Raw genomic sequence first — 16,156 nt, forward strand, 5'->3', positions numbered from 1 at the left:
AAAAATGAACATTTTGTGAAAATCTTTTCACCAAAAGTTCATGTTATACATATTCTACCTAAATGTCAACAATTGAGCCATGAAAATAATAACCCTTAAGAAAAAAATTGTACTTTTGTATGTAGCTGTCTCTTCAACTTTGCTCTTATTTTCAATAAAACTGTGCAACTAAAAATTGCATCATAAGAAGAAGATTTCATTGAGAAAAAATCTTTCTATGTTCTTTTTAATTGAAAATCATGTATGTAATACCATCAGAATCTCAACTTGCCTCAAACTGTTGTGCTTTATATCTATTAATACTTTAGAATGGTGTCTAGTATGAAAATGCATAATTATTACATAATTTCAGTTTTTTCAGTGTAACTTGATACCCCATAATTTTTTTCTCTTAAAAAGTTCTTAAATCATGATGTTTTATCATTCTGGGCACACATAAGTCCACATGAGCTACTTCCTTGCAGTGAACATATGAAAAAATTACCCTATGCAGGTTGCAGTCTTGTAATTGACTGCTCCATAGGCTTACATGCTAAACAGCTGATCTTTGAAAATAAAAAAATAAAAAATGCGACATAGAAAAAAAATTTCATGTTCATATCATGTATGTACTAATGTGAAATTGTGATTTAATCGAAAAAAAAGGGGGTCTTGCCACGAAGAATAAAAAGTTACGCAATCCTGAAGTCAAAACATTTTTTTTCTACTTTCTGTTTGCTATTTTTACTAGGCCGCACCACTTCCAGTAAACATGATATCCTTCCACTTTCCTGGATTGATATCCCCAAAAGATGCAAGATTTTTTTTAAAGTCTATATATATGTTTCAATTCAGCATAAACCTATAATCAAACAGAAACAATTGAGTTCAGAAAAAAAATCAGAAAAAAATGCACTATTTTGTTTCCCTCCATGTTTTGACATGCACCGGAAATTGGAGTTGTAATACAAGACTGGTACCTATAACATTTATGAAATGTCTTAAAAAAATAATTCATTTACTTAGTTTCATTAAGTAGCCATATTTGAACATAAGAAATGCCATTATTAGAACTGTTTGGCTGTATTAATAAAAATAACCCCACTATTAAAGCAGTACCCCTTTCTGAAAACATGCAAAATTTGGAAATAAGTCATGTCTACTAAATGATCTGTAAATCTCATTCTAGTCTATCTTCATGAATGTTTTTTCTATTATTTGGATACTGTGGAGCTAGAAGAGTATTCTGATCTATTATTTTTATTTTTTTACTCCTGTTTAAATGAACCACATTCAATAGTTTACCCCTCCCCCTTTTTTTCAATGAAATCTACACAAGTGGGCCTCTTGTTTAAGTCAAAATTGAAAAACTACCCAAAACTTTTTCATATTGAAGAATTTGCTACAATACAACTATCTGGACACAAGAAAGACCATACCTTTCTCTTGTTTGACTATACTGGTCTTTATACATGCCTACTATATCATGGTTTTTAGACCGCACTTGACCCACCAATGCATATAAAATTTGAAATAAAATTCCAGAATAAACAAAATGAATACTCAAGTTGGTGTTTTTGGTAAGAATATTGATTACTTGTCACACCTAATCACAAAAATCCATGTCATGATGGATAGTTTTAGAAAAATTCTACTTTTTAAACAAATTTTTAACCCAAATATGGAAATTTCAATTAACCATGCAGTGCCGCAGACAGGAAAAGAAGTATAGACTCATGAAAAATGAACATTTTGTGAAAATCTTTTCACCAAAAGTTCATGTTATACATATTCTACCTAAATGTCAACAATTGAGCCATGAAAATAATAACCCTTAAGAAAAAAATTGTACTTTTGTATGTAGCTGTCTCTTCAACTTTGCTCTTATTTTCAATAAAACTGTGCAACTAAAAATTGCATCATAAGAAGAAGATTTCATTGAGAAAAAATCTTTCTATGTTCTTTTTAATTGAAAATCATGTATGTAATACCATCAGAATCTCAACTTGCCTCAAACTGTTGTGCTTTATATCTATTAATACTTTAGAATGGTGTCTAGTATGAAAATGCATAATTATTACATAATTTCAGTTTTTTCAGTGTAACTTGATACCCCATAATTTTTTTCTCTTAAAAAGTTCTTAAATCATGATGTTTTATCATTCTGGGCACACATAAGTCCACATGAGCTACTTCCTTGCAGTGAACATATGAAAAAATTACCCTATGCAGGTTGCAGTCTTGTAATTGACTGCTCCATAGGCTTACATGCTAAACAGCTGATCTTTGAAAATAAAAAAATAAAAAATGCGACATAGAAAAAAAATTTCATGTTCATATCATGTATGTACTAATGTGAAATTGTGATTTAATCGAAAAAAAAGGGGGTCTTGCCACGAAGAATAAAAAGTTACGCAATCCTGAAGTCAAAACATTTTTTTTCTACTTTCTGTTTGCTATTTTTACTAGGCCGCACCACTTCCAGTAAACATGATATCCTTCCACTTTCCTGGATTGATATCCCCAAAAGATGCAAGATTTTTTTTAAAGTCTATATATATGTTTCAATTCAGCATAAACCTATAATCAAACAGAAACAATTGAGTTCAGAAAAAAAATCAGAAAAAAATGCACTATTTTGTTTCCCTCCATGTTTTGACATGCACCGGAAATTGGAGTTGTAATACAAGACTGGTACCTATAACATTTATGAAATGTCTTAAAAAAATAATTCATTTACTTAGTTTCATTAAGTAGCCATATTTGAACATAAGAAATGCCATTATTAGAACTGTTTGGCTGTATTAATAAAAATAACCCCACTATTAAAGCAGTACCCCTTTCTGAAAACATGCAAAATTTGGAAATAAGTCATGTCTACTAAATGATCTGTAAATCTCATTCTAGTCTATCTTCATGAATGTTTTTTCTATTATTTGGATACTGTGGAGCTAGAAGAGTATTCTGATCTATTATTTTTATTTTTTTACTCCTGTTTAAATGAACCACATTCAATAGTTTACCCCTCCCCCTTTTTTTCAATGAAATCTACACAAGTGGGCCTCTTGTTTAAGTCAAAATTGAAAAACTACCCAAAACTTTTTCATATTGAAGAATTTGCTACAATACAACTATCTGGACACAAGAAAGACCATACCTTTCTCTTGTTTGACTATACTGGTCTTTATACATGCCTACTATATCATGGTTTTTAGACCGCACTTGACCCACCAATGCATATAAAATTTGAAATAAAATTCCAGAATAAACAAAATGAATACTCAAGTTGGTGTTTTTGGTAAGAATATTGATTACTTGTCACACCTAATCACAAAAATCCATGTCATGATGGATAGTTTTAGAAAAATTCTACTTTTTAAACAAATTTTTAACCCAAATATGGAAATTTCAATTAACCATGCAGTGCCGCAGACAGGAAAAGAAGTATAGACTCATGAAAAATGAACATTTTGTGAAAATCTTTTCACCAAAAGTTCATGTTATACATATTCTACCTAAATGTCAACAATTGAGCCATGAAAATAATAACCCTTAAGAAAAAAATTGTACTTTTGTATGTAGCTGTCTCTTCAACTTTGCTCTTATTTTCAATAAAACTGTGCAACTAAAAATTGCATCATAAGAAGAAGATTTCATTGAGAAAAAATCTTTCTATGTTCTTTTTAATTGAAAATCATGTATGTAATACCATCAGAATCTCAACTTGCCTCAAACTGTTGTGCTTTATATCTATTAATACTTTAGAATGGTGTCTAGTATGAAAATGCATAATTATTACATAATTTCAGTTTTTTCAGTGTAACTTGATACCCCATAATTTTTTTCTCTTAAAAAGTTCTTAAATCATGATGTTTTATCATTCTGGGCACACATAAGTCCACATGAGCTACTTCCTTGCAGTGAACATATGAAAAAATTACCCTATGCAGGTTGCAGTCTTGTAATTGACTGCTCCATAGGCTTACATGCTAAACAGCTGATCTTTGAAAATAAAAAAATAAAAAATGCGACATAGAAAAAAAATTTCATGTTCATATCATGTATGTACTAATGTGAAATTGTGATTTAATCGAAAAAAAAGGGGGTCTTGCCACGAAGAATAAAAAGTTACGCAATCCTGAAGTCAAAACATTTTTTTTCTACTTTCTGTTTGCTATTTTTACTAGGCCGCACCACTTCCAGTAAACATGATATCCTTCCACTTTCCTGGATTGATATCCCCAAAAGATGCAAGATTTTTTTTAAAGTCTATATATATGTTTCAATTCAGCATAAACCTATAATCAAACAGAAACAATTGAGTTCAGAAAAAAAATCAGAAAAAAATGCACTATTTTGTTTCCCTCCATGTTTTGACATGCACCGGAAATTGGAGTTGTAATACAAGACTGGTACCTGAAAAGTTGTACCAAATAAAACGATTTTCTCCATTATAAGGTAAAAATTCTAAGTTTTACTTTTTCTTTTCTTCAACAGTAATATGACCCCTTGCCTGAGGGACAGTCCCTCTTTTAAGGGATATCCCTCATTTTGGGATTGTTCCCAACCTGTTTATCTTCGTGAAGCCTGTGTGCATTTTGTGTTGTTTAGATACTTTTTTTTTTAATTTCAATAATTTCAATTCAACTTATCCGTTTTAGTTGACTCATATGGCTTAGAATTATCCTTATCACCGTCGTCATTTGCCTTTTCATTCCCCCGATTAATAAAAGAAAACATTGATATTTGACGATCCGCCATTTTTGTCAATGAAATCAAATCTGCGAGGCGATATTAGTATCTAAATTTTTACGGTGCGGAACAGAAAACAATCCGGAATTTGGAAGAAAAAGCCGACCACCTCCTAAAATGGAAAGGTGGTCGGCACACCCGGCTTAAATGCCGAATGGAAAACACTGAAATATATGATTAATATAGAAAATATACCTATAAATATACATAAAAAACTATTTGAATCTTTAATAAAACCAATTTTAATGTATAACTCAGAAATTTGGTATATGGACTACTATGAAAAAATACTAAGGTCTCAGAGTAGAGCAGTAAATAATGATAAAGATTTTGATTTACTTACGTCAATTGATAATAGCTTTATTGAAAAGGTGAATTTAAAATTTTGCAAAATAATTCTAGGTTTAAGTAAAAAAGCAGTTAACATTGCATCAAGGGCAGATTTAGGACAATATCCAATAGATGTATATGTAAAGGTTCAAGCACTAAACATATGGCAAGAGTATCTAACACAGAAATTAATCCGTTGTTATATGATGCATACTGCACAACTAAACTGTTGGATGAATCAGGAACCTATTCTTGGTATACTTTTGTAAAAAATATAATTCATGAAAATAATTTAAATATATCTGATATACAAAATATTGACTTCATAAAAGAAAAATATAAAATGAATAAACACATGAAAGATATTATGCAAGAAAACTATAAAAAGCTGTTCTTTAAAAAAATAAATTCTTTAACAGAAAATAATGAATAATTTATCCATAGTAAAATCAAAAAGAAATATGAAACTGAGCCTTATTTACTTAAAGAGAATAACTTTGAAATAAGGAAAAAATTTACTAAATCAAGGGTAAGTGACCATATTTTGGAAATTGAAAGGGGTAGATACAAAAATATAAAAAGGGAAGAACGTTTATGTCAACATTGTTGTCTAAATAAAATAGATGATGGAGAACATTTTTTATTTACATGTATTGAATTAAAGATTTGAGACTTGAATTTTTACAGAAAGTTAGAAATACCTATTCTGATATAGATAATATGGATATTGTGGATAAATTGGTTTTATGTCTTTCGTGTCCGTCAATTATGCAGTATACGGCTCCATTTGTTAAAAAGTCATGGTCACTGAGGAGGATGGACTCAACAACTGCATGATAGATACTTAATGTATATAATGTTTGTTCTTTTGTTGTTATTTTTGTATGATGTATTGTGTTCATTTATATGTGCCTTCAACCCCATTGGGGTATAACTGTGCATTTATTCAATAAACTATCTGTATTGTATGTTTAATAATGTATTGATAACTGTCACGTCCTAAAATTTTCATGAAATATCTGTCACTGGATTTTTTATAACTCATAACCAACCAATCTTCACATGTATGTTACAATGATGATGCACCTATTTATAAAGCCACTGGTGGGTGATGTACCATAATTATAATTTATAACATATTTGTTATGAATACCTTCAAGGCTTGGGTTTGCATATGCAATAACCTCTAAATTGCCGGGGGCAAAAAAAGAGTATATTGATATTGTGCCCTGATTCCAAATGATGTGACAGCATTGCGTCCTTAACGACAATTTTTTACACTTTTGTGATAAGAAATTTAAGATAATTTTCCAGGCATGTTTCATTAAATTGCAGGCGCGGATCCAGAGGGGGGTTCCAGGGGTTGGAACCCTTTCTCTTTTTAAGGATCAATGCATTGGAATTGGGACATGTAATTGGAACCCCCCTTTGCCCTGGTTTTCAAAATGGCTGGACTCGCCCCTGAATTGTTATCAATGATTTGTTTTGCTCTAAATTTTGTAGAACTAAAATATAACTTGTTATAATCTATGCATACCATTGCTTTGTCATGTATGTAGTAATATTCTACAAATTCTATTTTGAAATAAAAAAGTATTATTAAAAGAATTTGTTGAATTATTATTACTACAAATATCACAAATCAAATACATGTAGTTACTGTAAATTCAGAAATTATTGCTTGCAAATTATTGCAAATTTTTCATTTTAGACTTAAATGCGATATTAATTTTTACGATTTTGTGAAAAATCATGTTTAATTCATATAAAATATCACAAAATGTGCGTTAAATTATTGCGTTTACAACTCAGTCGCATTTTTCGCAATAATAAAAACCTCACATTAATTTCTGAATTGACAGTAGTATATAAAATAGTATTAATGCTATTGACTTATTTAATTTTATACATGTTATAGAAGTCGCATGTAATACAAGTTATAAATACTTAATTCTTAATGTATATTTTTTTTGTAGATAAGATATCACATTGGTTTGAGCATGATTCCCAGCAAGATTATGAAGGGGCATATATATCATATATACATAGGAAATATATAGTGTCACTAAATTACTCTCATACGGTACCTCACCTCTGTAGCTGTAAATTGCGAAACGGTGGATTCATTCATAATTTTGAGTTACTTATTGCAATTGGAAATAACGTTGATAAAGATAACAGCATTATGCCATGATGTTGATGGGATGTTTTGATTGGACAAAAAGGAAATTGTGAATTGAACAAATAGCAAACTTGAAATTCATAGGAAAAAAAGTAGGAAATTGGAATAATGAAAGTTCATAGTTTCAGTGATTATCTTACAATCATCATGATCATTGTCAATACTACAAGTGCATCATCATGATCATATATATCTGAATTCACCTTGGATAATTATACATTTAAAATAAGAATTTGGATATAATAAGAATTTCTGTGCTGGCGTTGCTACTGTTGGCTTCATGTACCACCAGCTGGGAGTGTTTAACCTTTTTGACCTTTCATGAGGGTCTGTCACGGTCCGTCACTATTGGTTAGTGTCATATATGCATGATTATGGAAGTTTCACCAACCTAGATAAGCTTTACAGCCCTGGCACGGTTGTTGGTTGAACTTACAGTTAAATGACAGCTTGCTGTATACATTTGTAGTTCAAATAGTCTGAATGAATCTACATGTATGTTGACAATCTTCTAAATTACTGTTCATTCTGAAACTGGCATTTTATACTAGTACATGTAGTAGTCGAACATATTAAACAATACATGTACTTCAAAGTATCAATTTATTTTGTCTCGCCTTACATGAAAGTCATGAAAGTTGGTTGTATATATGCAAGAAATATGTATTACAGTCTTGGGGTGATGATGTAAGCTATTTTTAATAGAGCTTTACATTTATAAAAGCTAAAAGAGCTTGATGTGTGGTTCAGTGAATGAGTGTAAAATATACTGTTACATTTTATTACATGTAATTGGATACATTTTATTGTATATGAGTACATTGCAAGGTCTACTTGTCTATCAGGTTAGGTTGACCTGACCTTAATTTTATTTTATGGATAATTTAAGTGATTTAGGTTATTTCAGTTTAATACAATGTTAACATGGTTAGGTTTGTTTCTCAGATACTTCGTAATGAAATTAGAGTCTGGAAATGGGGAATGTGCCAATAAGACAACAACCCGACTACAGAGCAGACAACAGCAGAAGGTCATCAATGTTTTAATTGTTTCTCAGAAGCTGTAAGCTACATTGAACATGTTGGAAACAAACATAATTTTTTTTTTGCCTAAGGAGATATGGTATCAGGGGTGAATCCAGCCATTTAAAAAAGGGGGGTTCCCAACCCAAGACAAAAGGAGGGGTTCCAACTATATGTCCCCATTCCATGATCGTCCAAAAAAGGGGGGTTCCAACCCCCTGAACCCTCCCCCTGGATCCACCACTGGGTATGAATTTTGATGAGACGACTTTCATAACTTAAACTATAAACCATGTAGACCAAGTGATTTTCTTTTTAGTCACTATATAATAGGTCACTGCACACCCTTCAGCAAAGACCAAAAACTTAAACTTCATGATGAGCACCCTATATAAATGGCTCTGCTTGGAAAGAGCTAGGCTTCTAAGAGAGTTAATGTAAAAAATACAGACGAGAAACCCAACAGTGATGACAACTTGATTTATACTAGTATACATGAGCTACAAACAAACAAATATGTGATAAACAGCAATCAACAAAAACACTACAGACAAAAAATTAAGGGGAGACTATTTAAATATAAAAAAGAAGATGTGGTATGATTGCCAATGAGACAACTCTCCACAAAAGACCAAAATGACACAAACATTAACAATTATAGGTCACCGTACAGCTTTCAACAATGAGCAAAACCCATACCAAAATTTTTATAACAAAATGAAGTGTTTTTTGTACAAAAAAATGCATTTTACAAGTTTTACTGTAGTCGAACTTTACAATGTCAGACATTTCAAAATTAATCTTTAGAAGATTGTTCACATCATGGTTGGTCGTTATACGCCAAAGAATTAGTACTTTGTGCGCAGCTTCCATTCAATACGACGAAAGCAAGCAATCCATGATAAAAAAGACATTTAAAGGGCACATATTTATCTTTCGTCTGACAGCACGTATACACCGCAGTTATCGTAAATTATATAAACATATAAAAAAAAAAAAAAAAAAAAATTTAAGACAAAACAGAGAAAAGAACTGATAAGTGCGGGTATTCCATGCGCCTTGCCTCCTTTATGCTTCGATATTTTAGAAATTAATTATTCTTTTATCTATTATAACACGTGAAAACTACACCGGTGAGTTATATATATGTCTTCAACTTACAGCTGGTCCTGAAAATGCATGAAATATTTGCCACTGGACTTTTAACAACCAACAATCAATCACACTACAACTTAAAGTATATATAGTAGTGAAATACGAAATGAATATTATAATGATACAATTAGCAAAATAAATAGAATACAAATACACACTACTTTATTTAACTGACACAATTTAAAAGAATACTCTGTAAACTATATAGTAGAGAAGTGAAAAGTTTCTTTTGAATACTTAACAAACTTCCGAACAGTTCATGTTTTTTTGCTCAATTTAAAAACTTGAAAACATAAGCATGTATATCAAAAACTGACGATCAGACATCACTAATACGTGTATACACAAATTCATTAATTCTTTATTAACGTTTAGCCCTACGGCACCTTTCTATTAAGAATGATGATGAGAGTAATTGTAATATATAATAGGCATGTACTTTTTTACGTTACGGATCATTGATTTTGTTACCTGTTGACCCGGTTGATTACTAGCACGTGCCATCGAACTCGACCATTTTAACTAAAATAGATTTTGTTTAAGTTAACGCCATATGTATACTAAGTACAATATACCTATCATATGGATTAGAAAATAAATAGTATACGGTGATACTTTAACACTGTCCCGACAGAGACTGAATGAATGCAGTATGATGATCAGGTTTCGGGATCCGAGAAGTCTTTTTTCGAATTTCCGGATGTCGGGAATATTTTTTTCCAACTTAAATAGAGTAAATCGCACTAAATTAATAAACATGCAAACAAAAAGCAACAGCTTCAACGGTTAACTAGGACATAGATCTATATCAACAGAAAACGAATTAAAGCAAATGTCATACATAAAACAAAAATATGCATGTGTTAATTTGGCTCCGGTGCATTTCTGTGGATCCTTAACTTTTTTAGGTTACGTTTAGGATTTTCCGTTACTAATCTTCAAATACGAAAAACCTTTTTACCGGTGTTCACAACATTTTAAGGTTTATGGCATACATTCTGGTGTGTATACAATTAACATACGTCCTTGCATTTAATTACCAATATACATTTATATAAACTAACATTTATTAAAAAATAAACAACATATAATAGACGAATAATTTATTAGTTCCTCGACAAAACAAGAAAAGAAATAAAGAATCAACAGAAGATTTAATTTTTCTTTTTAATTAATCAAAATATACTTCAAACAAATCCTAATATAAAAAAAAACATATAACAAATTAATCTAAAATGCATTATCGAGTAGAAGGGGCGCAACTCGTGTTATCAAACCGGTATACTAAACGGATCTAAACAGGGTCTGAACATGTTGAACGTAATTTTGTATCCATGGACTGTTTTGGTCTGACACGGTCTTAACGGGTCTAAACAACCCGCTAGACGATTCAGTCTTTTCCGTCTTGATACGCCTTAACGAACTGATTTACCTGATGAGGCTATCGATCTGAACGGCGACTAAACGATCTGAAATATCTTGACGAATTTCTCTAGCGGTAAATCCAGTCAATCAAGATGTGATCAGACCAAAATGACCGTTTCAGACTGAAATCGTGCTACTAGTGATGGTTCATGAGTAATATCACTTTACGTATAATTCTAAATATAACAGGGGCAAAAATCCCATTTATTCTCTTCGCACCCTTCCAATAAAAATTTATAAGTTACGACATGTCTCAACTAACAATTTAGTAAAAATAGTTTGTTGAAATCTTATAAGGTTAATGAAAAAGAGTGAAAATAAGCCAAAATCAAAATTTATAAGTTTAAAACATGACCTTGACCTTTGACCTTGATCTAATTTTAATTTTTTTGGACCAAGGATCTTAAATCAAAAGACTCTTAGCCTTTACTTTATAATGATAATGAGTTATATTACCATACAACTAATATAAGATATAAAAGGGGGAAAAGTCGCATCAAAGGTTTATGTACCCTTTTAACTAAAATTTACGTGTTACGCCATGTTGTAACACACATTTTGTGAAAATATTTTGTCGATATCTTATAGGATTTCTGAAAATAAGAGATAACAAGCCAAAATCATATTTTTAAACATGACCTTGACCTTTGACCTTGACCTCATTTTCATTTTATTGGACCAAGGACCTCAAATCAAAAGACCCTAGGCCTCTATCACTATTGGTTTTCCAGTAACAAATTTATTTCATTTATTTCTTTACAAAAGGGGAAATAACTCTCATATGGAGTCTTCGTAAAGCTTCGGTGAAAATAAAACGTAACATCCTGAGGATATAACAAGAAATTTGGAAAAATAAAATTGTCGCTTTCTTTTAAGGTTGCGGAGGAGATCTGATAACAAGAAAAACAGTGTTTGGGGGAGATAACTCTTACAAAGAAAAGTGTTCGGTTAAACAGGGTCAGTTTCAAAAGCGTATAGACTGAATGATATCAAATACAAAAAACTAAGCGACATCTTTTGAAAAATTTTTACACCGCAAGAAAAAAATTAGGCGGAAGAAAAAAAAATAATCAGAACAAATTCAATAGGTCTTTCCACAAGAAAGGTGGAAAGACCTAATTATTATGTATCTTTCTAAGATAATATTAGACGAAAAAATACACAAATTAACTTTTGTTTAGGTAATTTTACATTTTTTGTCATGCACCGCATTAAACAAATTGGGAGTAAACTACTATCCTCTGTCTGTCTGTCTACCAGTCTATATGTCTGTCTATCAGTCTGTTTGTCCGTCCGTCAATGATAGATTTTTCAACAATCTCAGGAACTATAGAATAAGAATTTGGTTTCAGGGTTTTTATTAGTCAGCTTTACCGTTTGATGCGTTTTTTTATTCATAAATCTGTAACTTCATGCTAATCTTATACTTTTAGCAGGGTGTGGATTATCATAAGTGAGCTGTAACTCACAGAGTCACATATTTATTTTCTAATGCAACAGTAATGACGTTCTCTTAAATTAAGACCATTTTCTGATTGTTCATTGGATATTAAAATACAATAATATCACAAACAAAATGATTTATTAAGAATATCTATTTTTAGATCAGTTCCTCATATTGAAGCTTTTTTTGGAGAGGGATATGGATCTATTGTTTTGGATGATTTAAAATGTATTGGAACAGAAACGGACATATTTGATTGTCAGTCTGGTGGCCTATTCCAACATAATTGTCAGCATAGCGAAGATGCTGGTGTTGTCTGCCAAGGTAAATCGGGGACTATTTCAAAATTCTTTAATTTATAATAACTTAGTTTCTATTTGAATCTTAAATATAACAAAAGATTATGTGGTAATATTGCCAATGAGACAACTCGCCACAAGTGACCAAAATGGCACAGAAATAAACAACTATTTGTCATCGTACTGCCTTCAACAAAAAGCTAAGCCCATACCGCATAGTCGGCTATAAAAGATCCCGAAATGTCAATGTAAAACACTTCAAAAGAGAAATAGCATAATAAATGTACCAAAAATATTGGACCGAAAATAAATATGTTACAGAAACAACGACAAACAATAAATTTGAGGCTGACTCGGAACAGGCACAAACATACAGAATGTGGTGGGGTTAAACATGTGAGAGGCATATACAACATAAGAAGAAACTATTAAAATAAGTTAAAAAAGGCGCAACTTATCAAAAGGATACACATACTAAACATGTCTGAATATAACTATAATTGAGGTAATGTCATATCTGTTCCGATATGATTTCTAAAACTTTGTTTAATTTGTGGGTCTAGAGCTATATACAAAATCTTAACATTCAAATGTTTATTTATTCATGTATTAAACATTTGTCTTGCTTTTGATTTTCAATATGAATTGAGTTAGAAGTTTTGAATGGAACTAATAATAAATATAGAGCCCAAATAATTGTTCAAAATTGTATCTTCTTTCTTAATTATCGAGGTCTCGGAGTAGTATCTGTTTAAAGTGAACATAGACTGAATTGGATGCAAACCCCCAATCGTATCTGCGTTTGTTCATACTTACAACTTAACATTATTATTTCTGTTCTACAAAATGAGTATTGCCCCTTATTCAACTTAAATTAGTTTGAATAGTTGTCCTTGATAACAGTGTTAGTCTGTATGGAATAATGATTTGGCCATTTAAAAAAAAGACAACCGGGATTTTTATTCGCATTGTTGTGTAAGTTGAAAACAGTGGAGGGACAACCGACGGTTTGGGATATTGTTATGTATATTGCGTTCTGAATTGATATTGGCATTTCTTTGGTTTACTGAACCAAAGCTACATAATAACATGTGAAAGAAAATACAACGGCAAGTTTGAACATTTATGTTAGTTCATTGGTTAGGAGTTTCCTTAAATTAAAAAAAATATAAAAGGTGAGGGTGAAAAATATTGGGGAAGACACTAGCATGAGCAGGGAAAGACATATTTGCTCAAAAGATAGATTAGCAGATAAGACAACAGCATTTATTATAAAAAAAACCACATTTGTTTTTCTTTAAATTTACAAATTCACTTCAAAATTCTTTTTCCGAATTTGAAATCAATAGCAAGACACAAGTTTATAAATGGACAGATAAAATAAAAAAAAAAACAGCGCAAAAGTTGTCTCAAAGTTTAAAAGTCATTCCTTTGTTTATTATACTTCTTGTAGTTATTCATCACCAAGATTTTTTTAAAACACTAAGAACTATAGCAACACAATTAAGGGGTACTTAAACGCAACCAATATTTGACTATGTACTGTCGGTCATTTTAATCTATTGTTCTCATGATTTCAGAAAATGAGTATTGAATACACTGACCAGTTTTACACAAGAATGTTGGTGCATTAGATCATGTTTTGTAAAACTTCTGTTAACATTTTAAAGCTAGATTCATCAACACTTATCAGATTTTTGTATTAATGTTTATATATGGAAATAAAAACGGGATGTGAAATTCACACCGACACTATTCAAACTGATATTGTGATTGTTCATATATTTGATGTAATTCAAATGATAATATAAGCCTTGGTTTGACAACGATTATACGCCAGCAAGTAAATATTCAACAAACTAAAAAGAAAACTATCAACAATCGTTTATCAAAATATTTTCAACGAAATACAATTTCTAGAAAAGTTAGCATAGCTAAGAGAAGAACGAAAGATACCAGATAGACATTCGCACTCATAATTCGAAAATAAACTGACAACGCCTGGCTAAAAATGAAAGAAGACAAACAGAAAAACAATGGCACAAATGACACAACATAGAAAACTAAAGAATAAACAACACGAACCCCACAAACAACCAGGGGTGCTCTAGAAGGGAGGGCAGATCCTGCTCCGATGTGTCATCCGTCGTGTTGCTTATTTTATAAAAAAATCCGGTAAATAGTCTTAATTCGGTAGGTCAAACTCATGAAACGGAAGGGGATAGTAGTAACAATGTAAGGAACATATCCGATATCATTTGTGAAACGGTTATTTCATAATGGTCAATTAACTCGTTTTAAAATGTGGTTTTTAACGTATACCTAACGGAGGAATTGTATTTGCATGTTTTTCAAAAAATTCTTTTTAAATTTGATTAAAACCAGCGCTGGATTTTCTGAATATGCTTTAAGTTTGACAGCATATTGAAGTCGGAGCTTCAAACGCATGTTAGAGAGTGCGTGTTCATCAGCCCCTACATACAGACTCTAAACTGGTGAGGTTTTAAAGGCACCAAGACAAAGACGCAAACCCTGATTATGAGCAGCATCAAGAATCTGTATAAGAAAAAAAAATATTTTAAAAAACTAACCCTAGAAATTTGGTTCCATCTTTCATTCTGATCGGTTTCCAATTAAAGTGATTTCTTGATCAAAATGCAATTTCTTTTTGCTATCAATCTAGAAATGCATCTCAAACGTTTTAGAGAAGGAAAATGTATACCCATTTTCCGATTCTTCCAAGACGTAGTTGTAGTTGGCGATTTATATAATTCATATCTTTGCTTCTTCAACATATAAAAAAATCATCAACGCACAAATATAGCCTTTCAATATCATTTTTTATTATTATTTATTTTTATTTTATTATTAAAGACTTCAACTAACACTAGATAATTTTACAGATAAAATATTTCCCTGCGGGACGCTCATCTCCTGAGCATATAGATCAGACATGGTTGAATTACCTGTAACATTAAATTGAATGTTCGAAATAAAATTTGTCCGATTGCCTTTCAACCACATATCAAAAAGATATTTTAAACTACCATACTCCACGCAGTGCCATAGTCTTTTTCAAGATCTAAAAAGACTGACATCACATGTTCATTTTTCGCAAAACCATTACGGACAAATGATTCTAATTTGACAAGTTGATCAACGCTACGTACTGCGGCCCTGTTTTTGATCCTTACTGGATATTGGCTTATAGCCCGTTTTATTCCAATAACCAAACAAGGCGATCATTGACCATGCGTTCGGGTGTTTAACTGACAGGGTCCGTGTGATATTTACTCGGTTTTGGAATCGGCACGACGGTTGTAAGCTACCAGATTGATGGGTAAGCTACCAGATTGATGGTTAATCAACAAATTCCCAGATATAATTCATAATATGCAAGAGAGCTTCCAGCAAGGAAGCTGACAAGTGTTTTAACAGTTGATAATGGATGTTAACATGCCTACAAGATGTGTCATGGAATGAGATGAGATGTTTAAAAATCTTCCAAAGAGATAGGAAAATTATGATTTTAACTATTGTTTGATTTAAATTTATGTCAATTTTTTCC

At 31.3% G+C, this 16,156-nt stretch overlaps 1 protein-coding gene across 1 annotated transcript in view; it reads left to right on the forward strand.

Annotated features, from left to right (window-relative positions):
• LOC134727650 (putative DMBT1-like protein) overlaps positions 1-16,156 on the forward strand; it is a 112,585-nt gene that overhangs the window by 37,989 nt on the left and 58,440 nt on the right. Inside the window, exon 4 of the mRNA XM_063592032.1 lies at positions 12,450-12,613. Coding sequence (XP_063448102.1) covers positions 12,450-12,613 — 164 coding nt within the window. The remainder of the gene's footprint in view (positions 1-12,449; positions 12,614-16,156) is intronic.

This window comes from Mytilus trossulus, chromosome 8 (assembly GCF_036588685.1).
Source record: "Mytilus trossulus isolate FHL-02 chromosome 8, PNRI_Mtr1.1.1.hap1, whole genome shotgun sequence".
Classification (NCBI taxonomy): Eukaryota; Metazoa; Mollusca; class Bivalvia; order Mytilida; family Mytilidae; genus Mytilus; species Mytilus trossulus.